The following is a 21,777-nucleotide window of genomic DNA, read 5'->3' as shown; positions in this document are numbered from 1 at the left end:
CAACCACACCCCTGAGCAGCCTGTTCCAATGCTTAACAGCCTTTCAATGAAGAAATCTCTCCTTCTCTGGTGCAACTTGAGGCTGCTTCCTTTTGTCCTAATTTCAGCAGCCAGACGCAGGATTTAGTAGGCTGGTTTTATCCTACCTCTCAGGCACTGTTGCTCTCTGTATTTAAATATAGAATTTCCAGTGGGCAGAGAGCTTCTGCTTGTAGGTGTTGTTGTCTGAACATACGTGGGAAATACGTGGTGCAGCAAATGCTGCTCCATGCACACATCATTGTGTTCTGTGCAGCACCTGAGCCAAAAAGCTCCTGACCCTGGCTGGAGAGGGACAAGTTCAATGACCCAACTAAGGCGTGCAGATGATGATGAGAATAAGCAGTTTTTTAGAGGTGCTGGCAGCAGGATAAATTGCACAGCACACAGACATGTCATTGTCAATGACCTCGGAGGCTACTTTCTTCCAAGCTGCTCATCACGAGCTACTCATCAAGTCTCTTGTCTGCCGTTGTTCCTACCCTTTCAGGTCTGCTGATGCAGTTCACCACATTTTCCACAGAGTTTTGCCAAAATTGTCCACATTAAGAAAATACACCTTTTCAAAATTTTCACCTAACCTGGGGCAACTTCTTCCCTCAGTTCAGCTGCAGGAAAAGAAAAGTGTCTGACACACTGCAGACATTGTCATGGCCTGTTGGCCTCAGGTATTGCTTCTTGTAAAAGAGTGAAGGTGCCATCCATCCCATGTAACCTTCCCTTTCTGGCCTGAAAGACCTTCAGGAAAGGGCCTTGGCCAAAAAGCTGTGCTGAAATGCTGCACTCTCTTGCACTGATCCATCACAAGTTTCAGATTTGGACACCTGCATTTCATTAATGGCAGAATGTAGGAAACCAATTTCCTACAGGAAAAAACAGGATCCAGTTCCTGTTGATCCCCACACTATCCCTGAATCTTGCAGTTGTGCATGCAATGGCTCAGCTTCAGCAACAGTCTCAAAGACACCTGCTTTGTCCAGCTCATTTATGAAAATAATAGGAGGAAAAGACTGACAGCTCAAGAAAGAGCAAAGTGATGTGTAATGATACTGTAATTATCTTTAAACAGAGAGGTAACTTGCACATGACACTTGAAGCAATGCACAAGTCACTACCTTACTTTGAATTTATGAGGCCATTGAATTTTTCTGTTCAGCCAATAGAACTTGTAAACAGGCAAACCTTGTTTTCAGCAGGAGCATTTCTGGGGTGTCTGATGTTTGTGATAGAATTACACAGTTGTTCTTAGCTGTTGTTTTCATATTCATTTTATGAATATAAAGTTGTCATGAGAATAGTCAGGATTTGCCATGCTTTTAGAGCTGCTGCCTATTATTATCATCATCAGGATCAACATTTTTCCTTATTATTTCAAGTAAAATACTAGGAAGGTCACATTTAAACCAGTCACTGTCATTTCCCTCTGCGAACAGGGTGTATTTGAAATTTCAGCAACCGTCCTTCCCTCTGTGGTTTAAAATGCAAAACAGTGGCAGTTTCTTGAAGGAAGCAGTAGCTGTGCAGTGTCCATGACGACACGCCCTGTCAGCTCAGTGGGAGTTTGTACAGTACAGGGTCTGCAGGTGGGGCACAGGTGTCCCCATCCCTCCCCTGGACAGTTTTCACAGAGGCAACACATCTCCCTGGTCTCTCCTGTGCCTGTGGTGGTGCTGGCACCTGTCTCTGGGCTTTGTGACTGCTGGCAGTTGTGTCACCCACAGAAGCACACATGATTCCACTAAATCTAGGTAACACAAAACTGGAGGGATAAATTAAGTCCAAATATAAACAACCTCATTTTATAGGAGCATGTGAGTGAAGTGGACACAGAGTTACTGCCACAAGGACACTGGCTGTGTCCCTGTGTTTGTAAAAGCCTATTTGACCACACTAGGATCAACAGAGAATGTGTCTGCCTAACCCCACAGGGCACTGCCTAGTGCTGGACTAACCCAGGGGTAAGTTGGTATGTGGACTTTGGGCATTGCTTTCTCACTGGGGCCCCAAGCTGCCTTTGCCCTGGGACAAGGGGCATCACCATTTGGCTCTGTTGTTGATCAAGGTGTGGTATTTCTACTTAATAAAATACCTGCCTCAGTTAATCAGCCTGCTCATAGTATGCTTTAGGTCAGTCACTGCCAACACAGTAAGTTTGCCATTTAATATTCTGGGATGTGGGGAAAAAAGTATCTTTAAAAAGAAGGTAATTAATGTTTAGGGCAAGAACTATTTACACTATTCCTACTGGCAGAAGAGGAGTTTCATGAACAAGGTGAAGTGAAATTTGAATGGTTCCAGTGAAACATATGTCTGAGAGTTCACCTGTGCAAGGAAAAGTCCTTGAACTGAGGGGCTCATAAGCCTCACTCCTGATAGGCTGGCAGATGTTAGCATCCATCTAACATGATGTTGAACAATCAAGCAGGATTTACCTTTTCCTAAAAAGAAGCCAATGACTTGTTTCAGTCCTGATAATGAGTCATTTAAAACTTAGCTGTCTCAAAACACAAGCTTTCTTGTCAAAAACATTTTTGTCTGTCTCTCTTTTTTTGAATCTGTGTTATCAAGATCAGGGGTACCTGCCTCCTCAGAGTCTAGAAACCAAGCACTTCTATTTCACAAGACACTGCATTTTAATGGAGATTAAATTTTTTGCCTTTTCTAGCATGAACCTCACATACCGTGTGCTGGAGATCAGCTTGGCTTTATTAAGGCCCCTAGACCCATAGTACCAGCCGTGCCTTGTACAGACCTGCAACACATGGTAGCAAGTTTCCATGTCCAGGTTACTGTTGACTTAAAAAATGCACAAGCAGGTTTGAACACTTAGGAAACTGGTATTTTCAGAAACTGTTTTCTTCAGAGGGATTGCATTTCAGTCAGAAAAGGATTAGATTGTGAAAGGCAGTAACAGCAGGATAGAAGAGCTCTCAGACCAGACAGCCTGTGCATTTTCCCATCAAGCTACAGATGATCACTGATGATAAATGTTCTGGTAACTGATACCTGTGCTTAGTCAAGGTGTTGATTGTATAATGTGGCAATGAACAAGTTGTTAATTGTGTATTTAGTTACAACAATTAGGGCTATATGGGCTCTGTAACTTTCTTAGGTAGTATCTACTTATGAAACCCAGCTCTGCGTATCTTCACAGGAAGAAAAAAAAACCCAAACCACATTTGATCATGAATCTTGATTCCAAATAAATTATGTAGGGATAAATACATTTTAGCTTCACAAGGAATTTTTAATTATGCACTATCACAAATGGTCTACAGCAGTGTCTGCAGCAAAGATGATCAGCAGCAGCTTCATGTACAGCTTGCAGTATGAGAAATCATGCTGCTGGTGAAATGCAAAGTGCTGGAGAGCATTTAATCTCCTGCATGGCAATTGAATTACCAGCTGGTTTCCAGGGGTCAGGGGAGATTCTGTTTCATCTCCCCTCACTCACATCACAAACCCAGTGATCGTCTGTAGCTTTCCAGCCCCAGACACAGAGCCCTGTAGATAACAGAGATATAGAGACTTATTTTGTAAGTTGACTTAAAACAGGTGGTTTGAATGGAATTGCTAATTTTTAAGCTTTGCCAAACTTGGGGTGATAAGTACTTGTCTTGCCAACAGATGGTCCATGTAAAGAATTAGTATTTCCCACCAAAGTGTTTGTATAACTAGCTTTGCTTTTATTCCAAGAAAGGTGAAGTTACACTTCCAGAAGCAAATTTTCAAGTGAAAAATGAAGTTGTTTTACTCTGCCTTAATTTTCTTAATTATTTCAAATAATTCCCAGGAATAAAATTAAAATCTCTGACTGTTAAAGGGTAATATTAGAATCTGAGAGAAACATGTATCAATAGCAGTTCAAGAAGCTATCAATGACAGACCTGGCTTCAGAGGAGTTGTGTTTACTAAAGTATTGTCTGAGCATCAGCATCACAATTACTGCCCTCCACTTTCTTTATCCTCATCTTCTCCTCTGCTCTCCGTATTTTTAAATAAAAATGGCTCAGAAGCATCAGCATGCAACACTTATGGCCCAAAAACACATGCAGGGTCAGGTCTTACTGCAGACCAAAGCTCAGAGGTCCAGTTTCCCCATCCCAAATGCATTTAGGAGATGAACCAGGCTCAGTAGTGTTTGCCCTGGCTCATGCATAAGTATCACTGGTTATAGACCAGCACAATTCCAGGAAGCTCAGGAGCTTTACTGAAAAAAAGTCTGAGTTTCTGAGGTTACTAGGATATAAATGGATTTTGTGAACCATGCAAATCAGATCTTAGTGCCTAAAATTTTTACCAATTTTTTTGTGGACTTGGCTTCCTGTACTCATGAAAGTTCTTCCTGGTGGTAATCAATGCAGTGGCCCTATCATTCAGATGAAGAGTATATATTTAAGTCTTTATGGGACAGAGAAAAAACTGTGTCTCACTGAATAAGACAGCTATATAGAATAAATAAATCTCTCTGAAGCTTCATCCTTTTTTTTTTAAAAAAAAATATATAACCCTGTCAAACCCACATATTGTGAGCATTTCATATGGTGGTTTGAAGTGTCCTACAAGGGTCAGTGTATTTTGACAGTGTATCAACAGACTAGTGATGAATGCAAATCATGGCAAATAAACCAGTGAAGGAAAGACTGATGGAATTGTAAAACACAATGGGGAGGAGCCAATTGTGTAACATTCAATAGGTGGGATCTACTCAAAAGGCAGTTGGGATAGGGCTGAATGCAATGTTATGGCATTCAGGAGTAATAAACATAAGTCATGCCTGCTACATGGGACATAACCAGAGCAAGTGGTGCTTCTATAAAGGATTTGAAGTTAGAATTGGAAAAAAACACCACACAACTCCACATGACTTGCTAGTGGGAAGGTGTGAAGAAGCAGGCTTTGGCAAGACAGAGACATTGGGAGAAGAAGGGGGGCTGATCTTCATCCCTGTTTATAGCTAAGATGAAAAAGGCTGAAGCTCTGTCCAAAGACCAACAAACAAGAATTTTAGATGAAAAAATGACTAATTGTGAGCTCAGCCTGCAAGTTTTATTCAAAAGATAGAGTTGTGTACTGCTTAAATGACTTAAATCACTACAAGACATAAGCAGAGGTCTTGAAAGGCTCTTTAAAGGCTCTCTATCTAATCCTATCTGGAAGCAAAAGCCAGGCAAATTCTCATGAGAAATACTCCATCTCATGATGGAATGGTTAGCAAATAAGCCATACAGCATCCAGGATACGCTATGCCTGCAGTATCACTGTTCAGGCTGGCATGGCTTGTTCCTCTGTTCTTCTGCAGCCTTAGTCCCAGTTTGAAAAACAAACTTGCAGAAGAACTACAGGAAAATGAAAGAGAGAGGTGGAATTCTGATGGTAGCTAATAGCTTTTAACGAGTGTTCTCCTTCTTCATTTGCCCAGGTTTTATCAAGCTGTGAATGAGTTTGACACCATGACGGCTGAGGATTCCACTGCAAGGATGAGCAATGACTCCACTAATGTGGCCACCACAAAAGTCCCTGAAGGTGTTGCTGGTGCGCCCAACGAGGCAGCCCTGCTGGCCCTCATGGCCCGCACTGGATACAGTATGATCCAGGAGAATGGGCAGCGCAAGTATGGAGGCCCTCCTCCTGGCTGGGAGGGCCTGCACCCTCCTCGTGGCTGCGAAGTCTTTGTGGGAAAAATCCCCCGTGATGTCTACGAAGATGAGCTCGTCCCCGTCTTCGAGTCTGTCGGCCGCATCTACGAAATGCGCTTGATGATGGACTTTGATGGGAAGAACCGTGGCTACGCCTTCGTGATGTACACACAGAAGCATGAGGCGAAGCGTGCTGTCAGGGAGCTGAACAACTATGAAATCCGCCCTGGCAGGCTGCTGGGTGTGTGCTGCAGTGTGGATAACTGCCGGCTCTTCATCGGAGGCATTCCCAAGATGAAGAAGAGAGAGGAGATCCTGGAAGAGATTGCCAAGGTGACAGAAGGCGTGCTAGATGTCATTGTATATGCCAGTGCTGCAGACAAAATGAAGAACAGAGGCTTTGCCTTTGTGGAGTATGAGAGCCATCGAGCAGCAGCCATGGCCAGGAGAAAACTCATGCCAGGAAGGATCCAACTGTGGGGACATCAAATTGCTGTTGACTGGGCAGAACCAGAGATCGATGTGGATGAAGATGTCATGGAGACTGTTAAAATCCTATATGTGAGGAATTTAATGATTGAGACCACAGAGGACACCATTAAAAAGGTGTTTGGTCAATTTAACCCTGGCTGTGTAGAGAGAGTGAAAAAAATACGTGATTACGCCTTCGTGCACTTTACGACCAGGGAAGATGCCATTCATGCCATGAACAACCTTAATGGTGTTGAACTAGAAGGCTCATGCCTGGAGGTTACTTTGGCCAAGCCGGTAGACAAGGAGCAATACACTCGCTACCAGAAAGCAGCAAAAGGAGGGGCTGCAGCAACCTCTGAAGTAACTCAGCAACCTAACTATGTTTACTCTTGTGATCCATACACACTAGCGTACTATGGATATCCATACAATGCCTTGATTGGGCCCAACAGAGATTACTTTGTGAAAGGTTAGTAGGCACAATTAGGGGATGTGATGGGCAGGTTTGATCTTAGGCTGATGTGAGAGGTCTGCCCCAACCAAAGGACAGCTAGTGCCATGCAATTTTTTCTCAATACTCTTTTATAGGCCTTTTGGTCATATTTTTGTTTGGACTTACTTTAGTCTGTGACTACACAAACTGTATTTATCTATAAATAATTGCTAATGTACAAGATAGTATGAAAGAGGTATAAAATACATGGTTAACAATAGGTAAAAACCAAGCATGGGATGGGGAACAGAGGGATCTGGGTTTATGAGCGTTGTACTAAGTCTGAGCAAGTCTAAGGATTCCAGCTTCTGATGTTTCCTTTCAAAGAGCTAGATTCTATGACAGAGTGCTCTGGAGGCATGGATATGGTGACCTATCCGAAGGGAGGGAGGGAGGGAAAGCCTTAGTTAGGAACTCTCTCAGTGTCATTTCGCTTCCGCATTAAAATGACAGTAATGCTGTCCTTCATAAAGTCATTTGACAACTACAAGTAGAAGGAAGCACATGAGTGAAAAATAATTCTTTTATTGTGTATACCTTAATTAATTATCAGTTACTGTCATTAAAAATTAACCAAAAATCAGATATCCATAAAAAAACCTTACAGTTAAAATTGGTATTATAATTACAATTATCCTGTACTTACAGGAACCAGTTTTCTGAAATATGATGTGTATTTCCATAGAAGAAGCAATTTAGCATATTCTTAAAGCACCCACATAAACCAAGATATAATTTTAACCCTAGTTGCTCAAGAATTTCAGCTTCTTCTCAATTTCCGGATTTGTAATTGGAATGAACTATGACAGAGTTGAGTAAGAGTCTAAATATTCAATAAGATCATCATAAAGTACATCAATACGGCAGTGTTCAAAGTACTGTCATAATACTTGTAGAGTCATTAAGATGAATAAAGGCAGTATTTTTGGAAATGGGTTATATGCACCTAATAAAATAGCAGAGAAAACAATTAAACAACATAAATAAAAATATATGAGGTGGTGGGACGAAGCTGGTTAAAGGGCAGGCATGATGTTGTGCCATCTTGGCAGGGTCCCACCGCAGCCAGTTGACAAGTTGGGTCTCCTCTGGAGGACAGCTGAAAACAGAAGTTATTCTTAATGCACAGAAATCACCCTGAGGATCCCCTTGCTCTCTACTGACTGCATTGAACATGTAACACTTGCCACAAGAGTTCCATCAATATAAATGAGCAGTTAATATATGCTCACAAACATCAAAAGCTAAACAAGCATTAGTTTATTGGATGTTTCTTAGGCACTTCTGTTTTCCTAACTAGAGCCACTAAGACTCAGTCACGCTGATTCCAGCAGCCACATTTCTAAGCACAAGCCTCCGTATTTCAGCCTGGGGTCACTCGTGCTCCCTATGGGGCTGTCACTCTCCATTATTCACCATCTTCTGTGTTGTTATCATAAGCAGGCAGCATACGAGGCAGAGGGCGAGGTGCGGCTGGCAACAGAGCTCCAGGTCCCAGGGGTTCCTACCTGGGGGGATACTCCGCCGGCCGTGGAATCTACAGCAGGTACCATGAAGGCAAAGGAAAACAGCAAGAGAAAGGATATGAACTGGTTCCCAACTTGGAGTTACCTGCAGTCAATCCAGTGGCCATTAAGCCTGGTGCAGGTTAGTGTGTGTAAGGAGGGGAGGAAAGCAGGGGTGGTGGACAGGCCCCCACTCCAAGCCCTGTCTCAAGCAAGTGAGGACCCCTCCAGGGCCAGTCCATGACTGCAGCTGTGGCAATGGGGATGGCCCCAGCATTGGGGCTCAGAGCTCCCTTGTGCTGGGTGCCTCCTGGCCCTGGCCAGACTTTCTTCACACAAAATGCACATAGTGGAATAGGGGACATGAATATCTGGGACCTCTTCAGGCCAGAGAAAAAAGGGCTAAAGTAATGCGCACTCCTCCTGTCCCCTTTTTCATTTGCTTAGGAGGAAGCAGACTTTCATCTCCTTCTAGTCATGTACACCAGAACATGGTGACTAAGAACAATCTTCCTCTCTTTTAACTTCTTCAATGCTAATTTCACCCTGGGAGATTCCTATCCTAGATTTCCAGCCAGGCTGGAGTCCTCCCCTGTTTAGTCTGTATTTCTCCAGTGGTATGAGGCTGAGAAAAGGATCTGGGGCTTTCCCATTGCAGGGAAGTCCCTGGCTGAGGCAAGCTCCTCCATCTCCATGAGAAATGGGAAAAGAGCAAGGCAGCAAGGGGTCCATCTTTGCAGCAGTGCAGTGCCTACAGGAGTTCTCTCATCTCTGCTGGGCTCTGAGGAGCCAGTCCAAGGGCTGGGGCAGGGATTGGCCCCTTCTGCTGCTTTGTCAGCTGACTACTCAGCCCTTGCCATTCTCAGGTGGACAAGATGAAAGCTGAAGCTCTGCAATTCCTCAAGATCCTACTTGGAAAGATTTTTATTTGAAAAAGTAGCCTGAGGAAGAAGGTCCTTGAAGGTGATGGGGACCAGCCCTCTTGCAGAAGTCCTTCTCTCCATTTCTCTTTCCAAGTAAACTGTAATGGCAAGATGTAAGCATTGCATAATAATAGAGCTACTGTGGTTTCCCAAAACATGTGTCATTTATGTCAGTGAAAATTACAGCTTGCATCTAATGAAGTCTGTGAAGAGTTCTTCATAATAGCTGGATGAGACAATGTCAGAAGAAGTCTAGAGACAGAGGAAGGCTGTTAAGATTAGAGTCACCACCAGAAAATATTACCACTACGTGTGTTTGCAAAGTTACTTTAGGAATTCCAGGTATTACTAAAGGATGCTTGAAAAGTGAGCTCAGAAATGCATTCTTATTAGTGGTGCCTATATTTTATTCAACTGCCAAACAAAAGCTTGGAGCTCAAGCCATCCTGAACACTATTGAAGCATGTTGAGATTCAGGTTTTTTTTATCAGACCTTCCCCTGTCATACGGTTCCAGCACAGCCTCTGAGCACAGAAGTACCTGGTCTGTTTTCTGCAGTCAGATCAGCTGACCTAATAAGAGGTACCACATACAAGACTTACCTCTGTTATAAAGAGACTTTGAAAGCACATTACCAGAACAGAGGAGTAGAAATATACTGACTGAAAAGTTTCCTGCCTACTGGTTAGATCAACCTGAAAGTTCATTTCTTTGCAAATAGTTGGAATACTCCTGGGAGGTCACCCCAATACCCCAGACACCCGCTACAGTTTTTCTGCCAGAAGTTATTGCAGAATGGAGCATGTGAGCCCTTTGCCTTGGTGAGAAACTATCCCGGATATTTAAACCACAGATAAAACTGGTTTGACCTGACCAGGTAGATTTGGTGTAAAAGGAGAACTGGAAAACCTCATGAGTTGGGGGTCTCTGCTTGAGGAAACAGTGGTAGTCCGCTGGTGGAGGACACATTTCTGCCTGAAAGATATCTGATCAGCTTCCTTGGTGCAGTCTCCAGGATCAGAGCAAGAGTACTGCTTTCACTGCACACTTTAACATTGCAGAGTTTCATTGCACAGAAAGAAGCCTGTGTACATATTAGGCTTAATTTCTGGTTTAGTGGCTGCACCTCCCATAAGTGCCAACATCACCTCTTAGTCCATCATCCATTATTTATTACTTTGTTTTCCTTGTGAATAACCTTACTGCTAAAAAGCTTGCAAGGTGAATGTTGAAGTGTGCAATATGAGGCAATGATGGAAATCATAGCATCACAGGATGGCTTCCATTGGAAGGGACCTTAAGGGTCATCTAATCCAATGCCCCTGTTATGGGCAGAGATGTCTTAAACAAGATCAGGTGGCTCAAAGGCCCATCCAACCTGAACTTGAACACTTCCAATAATGAGGCACACAAAACTTCTCTGGACAGCCAATCCAGTGTCTCATCATCTTTGTTACAGAGTATTCCTTTCTTATGCCCAACCCTCCTTCAGTTTAAAACTGTTACCCCTTGTCCTATCCCTACAGGTCTTACCATAAGGTCTTTCTTATAGGCCCCCTTTAAGTACTGAAAATCTTCAGTAGAGGTCTTTATCACAGAGGCACCTTTTCTCCAGGCTGGACAACCCCAACTCTCTGTCTGACTTAACAGCAGAGGTGCTCCATCTCATTTTACATCCTCTGAACCTGCTTCAACAGATTCACATCCTTCTAATATTGGGGGCCCCAGAACTGGACACAGCACTCCAGGTGGAGTCTCACCTGAGCAGAAGAGAGGGGCAGAATCACTGCCCTCAACCTGCTGGCCTCACCGCTTTTGATACACCCAGAATACAGCTGGTTTTTCTGAGCTACAAGTGCACATTGCCAGGCCATGTGCAATGATTGTGATTATTGGGAATGTTCAACAAAGAATGTTTCTTCCCTAAGCAAGCCATGAAACCCCATTTTGGACCATGTACAAACTCACCATCCTGAACACTATTATTCTGACCAGTGTTCTCCCTTTGTCTGAAAGATCATGGCTCTAATTATATCATGTTGCCCAATTTTGGTCTGAGGAAGAATTCCCTAAAAAGAAGTTTGGGGGCTTTTTAATGTCATTAAGTAGATTGATCTTGTAGCAGGCAGATGGGATAAAACATATTTAGCCAAGCTAGCCTTGGGAAATGCTGGTAAAAGCTGATATTTCACAGGGTTGGCCAAAGGATGGCATTGTAAAGCAGACTGGTTGCTGCCTGTAACTTCTGCAGTACAAACCACAACTTTCTGTCCTGGAGCAGCTTTTCCTATGGCAGCTACATATTCCTTGATGTCAACAGCTGGAGCAGGGACCTCACCAGAACATTACACACTCTTACCCCTTGTGTTCAGGCCACACTCTCGGCCAGTGGGAAGGACAGTGGTCAGAAGGGGTTGTGTAAATCTGGGTCACAGCTCCCAGTCCCCAGGAGGACTCCGGCCCTAAGACACTCATGGCAGGAGCATGGGGGGACACGCTGGACCAAACAGCACTGAGACTGTCACTGTGCATCAGCTGTGGTGCTCCCACACATGGGGAGGGCAGAGGTGCCCCAGGTCCCCTGCCTGCACACAAGGCTGCCTCCCCTGAGAAGAGCAGCACAGGATCACTGCTGGAGAGTTGGGGCAGCTGGGAGGGAGAACTCCTTGACAAGAGGCCCTGGAAACTCTCTCCCAATTTATCTGATATGTCTGGTCTCTCCTAGTGGCCATCCCCACCATTGGTGCCCAGTACTCCATGTTTCAGGCCGCACCGCCAGCCAAGATGATGGAAGATGGCAAAATCCACACGGTTGAGCACATCATCAACCCTATAGCTGTCCAGCAGGACCCAGCTAGTGCAGCAGCTGCCGCAGCAGCTGCAGCCGCAGCTGTAATTCCAGCTGTCTCAACACCTCCTCCCTTCCAGGTGAGTTCAGCACAGAAGTCCCATGCTTCCAGCTTCCCATACATCCTGCTATGCATACCCAGTGTTGGAAGAAAGCCTCTTGCCCTGCTTCCATTCAGGACATGCTCTTGAGGATGTCACAGTGCCCAAGAGCCCTGCAGCTCATCTGACCTGCCTTAGACATCTGCACATTGGGCTATTGCTTTCCCCTATATGGGGGACCCAAACTGTGAGGGGGAGAGCTGCCTCCCATGATAGCATAATTCTCAATCAACAAGGCATGTACTGCCTACCCTCCCCTTTACCTCCTTCCCTTCTAGGGGCTCTGCCATTCAGGCCATGGAAGTGGGATGTTACAACAAAGTACTTTTTTTGAGGTCTGAACCCTTTCCTTCCAGGGTCGCCCCATCACACCGGTGTACACCATGGCTCCCAATGTGCAGCGGATCCCTGCCGCCGGGATTTACGGGACAAGTTATGTGCCATTTGCAGCGCCTGCTGCGGCCACAGCAACAATAGCCACGCTACAGAAGAACGCTGCCGCTGCTGCTGCTGCCTATGGAGGATATGCTGGCTACCTCCCCCCAGCATTCCCAGCCGCCACCATCCAGGTGCCCATCCACGACGTCTACCAGACGTACTGAAACTGTCGGCAGAGGAGGGTGCTGGAGAGACACACACTGAAGGAACACTTTACTATTTATGAAGAAAGAACTGTCTGCGAAAGAGTAAACATTTGGGCTTGGTAAAACAAGGCAGGAAGTGAAGAATGTCATAGAAAAACATGTTTGAAATATTTTCTATGCTTGAAGTTTTCACTAACTTTTTTAGGCTATTTTTAAAAATTTAACATGCCTGTATTCATACATTTCCAAAGGACCTTGGTGCATCCAACCCACCACTGACATGCATTTATAAGCATTGTAGTGGGATTGCATAGGGTCTTTTTTTTTTTTTTAGCAGTTATATTTTCAATATATTTGTGGTATGAAGGTTATTTTTTAGTAATTTCTGCACTCCAGAGATGTCTATTTTGTAGTGCCTTTAATAATATATCAGCTATATATTAAAAAGCACACCTGAGCAGCTAGGGAAAGTTTTAACAATATATTTTGAAGAGTATATTCAATATTTAAAGAATACATACCTTAGTTTTTTGTTTTGTTTTGTTTTTTAAGAAGAAAACAACACGTATCTTATTTAAAAATTATACTGGAAAGTGCAATTTGAAAAATGTGCAAGACCTCTGCATTTTTGTGCTGGCATTAATACAATCTTCTCATTCAAAATCACAAGTAACTAATATTGCCTGCTTGGAAGAAAGAGGAAAGAAAAAAAAAAGCCTCCTCAGACATACCTCTTCACAGTGTGATTTGCAGGCTTGTTTTTAGCTAAAGAAAGGCTCCGAGTTTTCCTTAGCAACTGGATTTTCTATTTATTGAAGCTACTTGTAGTTGGAGCATGTACAGAAACGAGTAGCTGATGTTTTGCGTGAGGTGTCTTGACTTAGATCTTCATCCAGTATAAAGCCAAGGCTTTTTTACAATGCTCTTCATTTTATTTTTTGAAGTATTTGTTGTAGTGACTGAGAACATATGCTGCTGTGGCAAGAGTAGCCACACACTCGCCGAGAGGATGTGCAGCATTACTTACCCATTGCTCCATCATGTTCCATGAGAAATTTCAAAGGTACTAGGGGTGGTAGTGATACTGGAATTAGCGAAACAGGGCTAGCCTCCCTCCCAGCCTCCCTTCCACTCTTAATTCCCTTTCTCCACAACTGGAGTTGTACATGCACATCAGGGGTGGGAGTGATTAGACCCAATGATTTTAAGACATAGAGCTTGTAAATACCTTTTAATATACATTTTTAAAGTCATTTTATGTTGCAAATTTGCATGGTATGTGGTTTGCCACAAAACAAAAACCTTTTATTGCAATGTTATAAAAAAGTTTGTTTTATTAAGAAGTAAATATATTATTGCAGTGTTTTGTGGCCTGTTTAAAGGCTTTTGTTTAGTAGTGCAGTGAATGTAAAATAGAGTAAAATGGTAAAAAAATATCTTGCCCTTTGTATGAAGTGCATCAGCTCTACAAACTGGTGACAAAAGGTGAGAAGCAGGGAGTCAGTAAACAATGTTCCTTTACTTTTTGTGGTATAAGTACATACCAAAGGGGTTTCACATTGGCCATATTTTGACAACTTAACCACTTCCAGACCGCGTCAAGCTCAGTTAAGTGACCTTTTTAATACACTTCTTTTGCTTGCCTCAAAATTGAGCGGTTGTATTTCAGGTGCTCTTGCTCAGACAAGCTGAGCTCCCCTTGACTCTGTTGACCCATTAGCAAAAGCACTGCGAGGTTACCCATTAGGTTGGACTCTGCCCCTCCACACCCTTCCCAGGAAAATTTTATTGTCTGTACCTGCACATCTGAAAGCACACCCAGACCTCAGCCCCAAGGTCCTGTCCCCGTGTACGGAGAGACAGGAGGAGATCTGTGCAAAGCCTGAGGGGCAAGCCCCCAGCCAGAGTCCAGCACTGCCTCGTCCAGTCCTCCAGTCTAAGGCCTTACGTAGCTCAACACTGAATGCCACTGTGGGTCCTTGGGCCATGCACAAATGCCTCTGGGGCCAGGAACAGGCAGTCTGGCAGTCAGGGCCTCTGCTGGCCCACTCCCAGCCCCACAGTCATGGCTGACCCTCAGGTGATGGCTCCCTTCCCACTAATCCTCTCCCTGCCAACAGGACAAGGGACCTGCCATTCACAAAGAAGGGCAGGAAGAGAAACGAGCCAATGAGGGAAAACCATGAGGTGCCCCCAGCCCCCCAGGGTAGTAGCCCCCCAGGGATGGAGGCAGGACCGAGGCATGCAGGCAGCCAGGCCATGCATGCCTCCTGCCCATCCCTGTCCTGCTTCTAAACCATTTCATGTACACTACTACTGAGGTAAGTCTAATAACTTGAAATGTGAACATCTTTAGGTTAAGAACAAACTATTCTAAGAAAAAAAAAGTATATATTAAAAAAACAAAACTAGTGTGCCTTATTCTCAAAAGAGCTGATATTTTAGATATTTTATTGTATCTCTCTTCTCTGTATTGTCAGAAGTATCTGAGTTTATTTAGTTCTTGCTCCATTTACGGTACATTTCTAGGATGTAGTGAATAAAGCATTCTTTAAAAACAGAGACTGTTACTTCATTGCAACATCCCACTCTGCCAAGGCTGTGCTCCCCTCTGAGCTGGGAAGAGGGTGTTTGGGCAGGAGGGGAGCAGGGCACTGCAGCCAGCATCCCTGCAGGCTCCTGCAGGGAGTGAGGATGAACTGTCCCACTGACTCCTCTGTCCCACCACCCGCAGAGGACAGTGACCTTCCCAGTATGCGTATTGGGCATCTCTCCATTCTTCCAGCGTCCTCTGAACAACCTAAATCTCTCTTTGCATGCAGTTTAGAATCAGTGCTTCAATGTGGATGGAGCTGGAGCTAACATCCCTCTGTGCTTTCCATTCACCCTGTGCACAAATTCCTGTATCTCTGTGGTATGTCCTCACTGCCAGGCAGAAGCACTGGAAACTGGTTCATCTTCTTCATTTCAGCATGCTCCATTCTTCAATCACACAGAAAGCTAAGCTGCACCTCATTTGAAGTGCTCGAGGCTCCATGGCTGTTTCCTTAGTGTAAGTACACCTGGAGAAAATTTTCTGCTGCTGCATGTGGAAAAGAGGAGTCTGAGGAGTAGTTCTGGCTTAACCAGAAGGGTCCCAGTTGCTAGAAGATATCAAATCTGACAATTATGGAAACTGTCAGGAGCGACGCACTTAGCTGGTGAGGAAAAGGCTGTGGAAGCTGTCTAACTTTGGTTTAGTAAAGCCTTTGACACTGTCTCTCATAATACTCTCCTGGAGAAACTGGCTTCCCATGGCATGAAGGAGCATACCATTCACTGGGTAAAGAACTGTCTGAATAGCCAAGCCCAGACTTGCATCCATGGATGGAGTTCCATCCAGCTGACAACCAGTCAAGAGCAGTGCTCTCTGGGGCTCAGTACTGGGGCAGTCCTGTTAAATGTTTTAGTTGATTACCTGAACAAGGGAATTGAGTGCCCCTCAGCCAGGTGACAGATGACACCAAGTTGGCTGGGAGTGTTGATCTGCTGGTGGGCAGGAAGGCTCTGCAGAGGGATCTGGACAGGCTGGATCAATGGGCCAAGGCCCACGCTATGAGGTTCATCAAGGCCAAGTGCCAGGTCCTGCACTTGGGTCACAACAAGCCCATGCAGTGCTTGCAGCAGAGAGGCTGGAAAGCTGCCCAGTGAAAAAGGACCTGGGGGTGCTAGCTGAGAGCTGCTGATCATGAGCAAGCTGTGCCCAGGTGGCCAAGAAGGCCAATGGCATCCTGGCCTGCGTCAGCAATTGTGTGGCCAGCAGGAGCAGGACAATGATTGTCCCCCTGTACCCAGCACCGGTGATGCCACACCTCAAATTCTGTGTCCAGTTCTGGGCCCCTCACCACAGGAATGACATTGAGGGGCTGGAGCATGTCCAGAGAAGGGCAACAGAACTGGGAAAGGGTCTGGAGCACAAGGCTTGTGAGGAGAAGCTGAGGGAGCTGGGGGGGTTTAGCCTGGAGAAAAGGAGGCTCACAGGAGACCTGATCACTCTCTACAACTGCCTGAAAGGAGATTGTAACCAGGTGGGGGTTGGTCTCTTCTCCCAAGTAACAAGTGACAGGACAAGAGAAAATGGCCTGAAGATGTGCCAGGTGAGATTTAGATTGGATATTAGGAAAAATTCCTCACTGAAAGGGTGGTCAAGCATTGGAAAGGCTGCCCAAGGAAGTGGTGGAATCACCATTCCCTGGTAGCATTAAAGAGCATATGGGTGTGGCACCTGAGGACATGGTTTACTAGTGAACATGCCAGTGCTAGGTTAGCAGGATTTGATTATTTCAAAGATATTTTCCAACCCTAATGATTCTGTAATTCTCTTGGATGAGGAAGAAACCACCAACAAACCACAGCCCTTTATAGATGTTTAAACATGAGCCATGACCTTCACAAAAAGCAATGTTTTCCAAATGAGCTTAACTGTGCCACATTGAAATGTGTTTCTACTTTTTCCTTTTTCCCTTTACCCAAGCTACTCAAGATTAAAATTAATCTGCACAACTTTTTCTAAACATACACTTTACAAGATAATTTCTTTATTTTTTCTAGACTGCTGGTTTCTCTCTTCAGTTCTGTAAGATCTTAATTAATGATTAACTCATTGTAAGGCTGAAATATGCAAGTCATTCTCAGGATATTAACATAAACAACGCCAGAGAAATGCAATTGTGCTTTCAAGATGACCTTGCTGCCTTGGGAATGTCAGGAGTTCTGCTGAGGCCTTGGGCACTGTGACAACTCAAAATGTTGCCAAGGTGATCCCATTCCCATTTTGAATGTCTTTCTTCATAGTCTTGAAGAGCAGATGTACTCTTTCCTGGCTGGTATCACCCCAAAAACCATGCTAAAAACCAGCTTTAGCCTTCTTCAGGAAACACCATCCAGTAGCACAACTGCAGTACAACAATTACATGAACAGATTCAGAAGAAACTCAAGTGCACCACTCTGATATGGCAACATCTCATTTATAAAAAGACTCAGAGTATATGCAAAATGCATTTTGCACACATACAAAAAGGTAGATGCAATGCTTCATCTCCTTCTTTGTGGCTGGCATTACACCCCTAACACTTCTGGTCAGAATGAGTCCTGAGCACTTACAGAACTCTCTGCTCCCCAGATGCCAATAAGCCGCAAAACTGGCCCATCATGCTGATCTGTAAAATAAACACAAGACCCATATTGTAACAAGAGAAACTACCTCTGCCGTGCATCTAAAAGCCAGCAAAAGTCAGGTTTTATGCTCCAGTGTGTCAATTAAATGCTGAATCACACTTGACTGAGTTTTAGATCCAAGTCCTGCCTGGCAGCAAAATGGTTGGAACGGTGTTGCAGGGAGAAGCTGCAAGCTAGGGAATAAACAAAGGTAGTTTTGTGGCACCAAGTCCTTCCCTTTTGGCACAAAGACAGGCTGTGCTATGCAATTATGATTGTTCAGGTTGCCAAAGAGGGAAGAGACTACGGAAAGTTTTAGAAATTTGGTACTATAGAAGTACTTCCACATGAAATATTTTCTGTCAAGGTGATGAATTAGATCAAATTTTTTTTTTTCCCTCCAGCCAGAACACAAAACTGGAGTTCATTTGGTTCCTAATCAAAGAAGATAGAAGTTCTGTCTCACAGTCCTCACTCAGGCAAAACTGCAAATCCTGGATGTGGGAGGTGACCAATCAAGGACTGTCTGCAGTAGCAAACTTCACAGGGAAAAATGCTCAGGTGTGCTCAGCTTTGTCCCACATGCACCAAATGGCTGTCTCTTCCCAACATAGTGTCAGATGTCTTTGTCTCTGTGTAAACAGGCTGTGTCAGCTGTCAGACACCTCCATCTAACAGACTTTGAAAACTCTGCCCCACAGTGGGCCCTGGGGCTCTACCTCCTCTGACCAGGGCTCCCCACAGCCACCTTTCCCCAGAGCATTTGGAGACACAGGATCACAAACCTGGGTTGTGGGCTGGTGCCCACCCTGACTGTTCCTGCACCTCTGCATGCAGCTGGTTCCTGGGGTGGCAGCTGCCTGGAGGAAGCTGGGTCACTTTTCATGTTTTGGCTGATACCATCGTACTTTTACTGTGAAGAAAAATATGCTTTTCTTCTTTTTTTTTTCACATCTTTCCAAACACACACACATCATTTTTGCCAGCCAGGTTGCACTTTGAGAAAGTTTTACATGTTTTTGCAATGTCACAGAAACTCATCATTAGCTCAGCCACTGCCTGCAACCTGTGCTCTGGTGGGAAGCAGGAAGCCACAGGTAAGCCCAAAGATCTTCATGAAGCATGAAATAAACCCCTGCAAACAGCCTACACAACCCACAGAAGTGACCTCAAGCTAACCAGCAGAGAGAAAAATGCACTTAAGTCAGTCAGAGGCAAAACAGCCTACCCTTAGAGCAGGTCCTTTGCTCCAAAACTTTGAAGCAATAATTACAGTAAGCAATTCTCACTCCTGTAACAAATCCCATGGTTATGGACCAGGGTGTCTTACAGTCACCCCAAAGGGCATGCAATGACAAGGGACTTACTAAACTTGTTATGCATGCACTGGCCATAGAGCATCCTTAGTTTCTCAATGCTTTGACTTTTCAGATGTTGTCCCTTGCAGGAGGCTTTTCAGCCACATGGATAAGCTAAGTATTCCCTTAAAGCTTGGCTTCACTCCAAGATGGATCCCTTGACTCACCAGCCTTTGTGCAGGACACAGAGGGACACAATCCTAGTCAGCAGCTGTAATGCTGGAATCCAAACAGCAGTAGGGCACCTAATGAGAGCTTGGCAGAGCACTGAAGCATTGAAGCTGCTTCCACCACAACAAACATAAGCTGCTGCTCATGGAAAATAAATCATGGAAGTCTGCTAGAATTTGTAGCTGGGAAGAAAAACCAAGTCTTGTATGGCACTGTACTGTCAGGATTTGCAGTTTTGTACTGTCTCTCCCAAACCCCTTTACACCCATCACCCTTAGGAGCCAAATTCCCAAATGCTGATTCAAACCTCCAGTTTCCTCACTGTTCTGCCAAGCAGGTGGTGACCAGCTTCAGACACATCTCCTTTGCCTGAGCCCCCTGCCTGGGTGTGTAGACACCCCCAAAAACCAGGGACCTGCACTGCTCAGATCACAGAAGGCTACATGGTGGACAAGGGTCTCGCCTCACATTTCTGGACCCCCTCCTTGCAGCTCCTGTGGGGTCTTGAGACACTCTCAGATTAAGTCAGACTTTATTACACACTTTGGCTTTTGTACAAGATTTTTTCAGGTTGTTCCTTTTAGATTTGGGACTAGGACAGTACCAAGGTCTAAAAGGATTAGATTTAAGGATAATAAATGGAACTTTAAATTTACAGTAAAAAAAATCTGCCTCCTGAGAAAATTAACTTCCTTGTCTTTCTGTGACATCTTTGTGAGCAATAGGATGGGAGAGAGAACACGGAAATGTACAACACTTGGCACTGGCTACACCTCAAACTAGTATTTCAACATTTTACAATCAACTTTGGCCATGTGACCTATGTGGAAAGATAAACTAAGATATTTAATCCTATTTTTTCTTGTATTTTTTTTTTTTCAACATAAGGAAGTGAATTTCATGTGGTTGTGATCATTAAATTGTAATAAGTTATTTGCCCACAAGAGAGAAAAAAGACATTACAGAGCTGTTTAACATAGGTAAGTCTGGGACTGGGCATTTTATGACCAAATATTCTTTTCTACCTTGAAAATTCTTAGTGAGTTTCACTGTTTCTCCCTGGCTGTGGCATTTAGGGACATGTCAGCTCATTGCAGGTGAGGACTGCCCACCATTTGCTTTTGCAACCAGAGTATGAATAACAACATCCCAAAAGCCAGTTGTGTTTTGAGATAAAGCAGCAGCAATTCCTATAATTTCTGCATCATCTCCAGAATATCATACACTGTTGAAATGACAGCTGGATGTTTGGTGAGCTGCACACTGTTGTACTGTGATAGGGAAAGCCAGTTCAGACCAACCAGAGGCACAGGTCTGCTACCACCCCAGATCAAGAGGATGCTCCAAGACTGTGTGGAGATGCCAGGGTACACTCAGCAATTGCCTCCTGATGGAGCATCCCCAGGGACCAACATGCAGCCCTGAAGTGACAAGGACAGTCTTGGCCCCTGAGACACAGTAGGTGAGGTTGTGAGTAGGGGACCATCCTTGGCAAGGCAATGTTTAGTCAGCATTGTCAGCTGAGATGAGGACATGGGCTGGGAAAATCTTTATGGGGTCAGAAGACATTCAAGAAACTCTGCAGACTGTGCCCATGACTTGCTCCAGTGCAGTCCAGAGGGTACACTCTGATTTTCCTGTTAGCACAGAGAACTGACCTCAAATGGCTGAGGGGTGCAATAGCAGCTGTCAGAGTGCCAGGCACTGGAGATTGTCTTCTTTAGCACCAAGGGTGGTGTGCCTGATTTCTGAGAACTGTGGCTTTTTGCTTTTTTTTTTTTTTTTTTTATTTTGGCTTCACTCCCATATGCTAACACATACCAATATCTTCTTTAGGGCTACATTAGTCTCATCAGATTACATAAACAGCTTTTTGTAGCAGTCTGCTCAATCCATGGAAATGTTGGCCTAAGCATGATAACAGCTAAAGATGAAAAGTGTCTTTGTAAAGGCACTGCTGCAATCTCCTGAAACCTGCCAGCTGGACATCTGTACGGGGCTTTTCATCTCAGGTGTTATGAGAGAATGACATCCAGTTTTCCAGACTGGAGCTGGCTCACTTTGACCAGCCCAGAGCAGTGGCAGGTGAGGCACACACCTCAAGTACCTGTAACCATCACCAGAGAACTGCAGCTGCCAGCCCCAGTCTAGCTCCACCAGCCCCCGCCGGCCAGGACGGACCAAAGGGAGGAGCGAGGGCTTGTGTCCAAGCAGGCTCAGCTCCCTGATGTGGTCTGCCACATCCCCACAGGAACCATTGCACTGGCACAGGCAGAGGGGTGAGCTGTGCAGCCCAAGGCAGTTCTGCAGGATCAGCCCAGCATCTGCTCCGTCTCAGCCTGCCTGCATCCACAGGGCTATGGTGAGGGCACAGCAGCAGTAGCACACCTAGCAATGCCCTGGCAGGAAAGCATGGCACGGCAGAGCAATGTGAAAGCCCCACCT

General features: G+C 44.7%; 1 protein-coding gene across 9 annotated transcripts in view; it reads left to right on the top strand.

The window, feature by feature from the left end:
* RBM47 (RNA binding motif protein 47) overlaps window positions 1-15,166 on the top strand; it is a 75,584-nt gene extending 60,418 nt beyond the window's left edge. For 5 of the 9 annotated variants that reach the window (XM_086889177.1, XM_023925321.2, XM_023925322.2 and 2 more), the window contains 4 exons: window positions 5,462-6,621; window positions 8,086-8,292; window positions 11,799-12,001; window positions 12,379-15,166. In XM_086889177.1, the coding sequence (XP_086745303.1) occupies window positions 5,493-6,621; window positions 8,086-8,292; window positions 11,799-12,001; window positions 12,379-12,624 (1,785 nt within the window). In that variant the 5' untranslated portion in view covers window positions 5,462-5,492 and the 3' untranslated portion in view covers window positions 12,625-15,166. The remainder of the gene's footprint in view (window positions 1-5,461; window positions 6,622-8,085; window positions 8,293-11,798; window positions 12,002-12,378) is intronic. The other 4 variants (XM_086889178.1, XM_086889176.1, XM_086889179.1 and 1 more) reach the window with 1 other exon arrangement.
* Window positions 15,167-21,777: the final 6,611 nt, after the last annotated feature.

Source organism: Cyanistes caeruleus, chromosome 5 (assembly GCF_971803275.1).
Source record: "Cyanistes caeruleus chromosome 5, bCyaCae1.hap1.1, whole genome shotgun sequence".
Taxonomy (NCBI): Eukaryota; Metazoa; Chordata; class Aves; order Passeriformes; family Paridae; genus Cyanistes; species Cyanistes caeruleus.
This window is presented reverse-complemented; position numbering and strand designations above follow the sequence as displayed.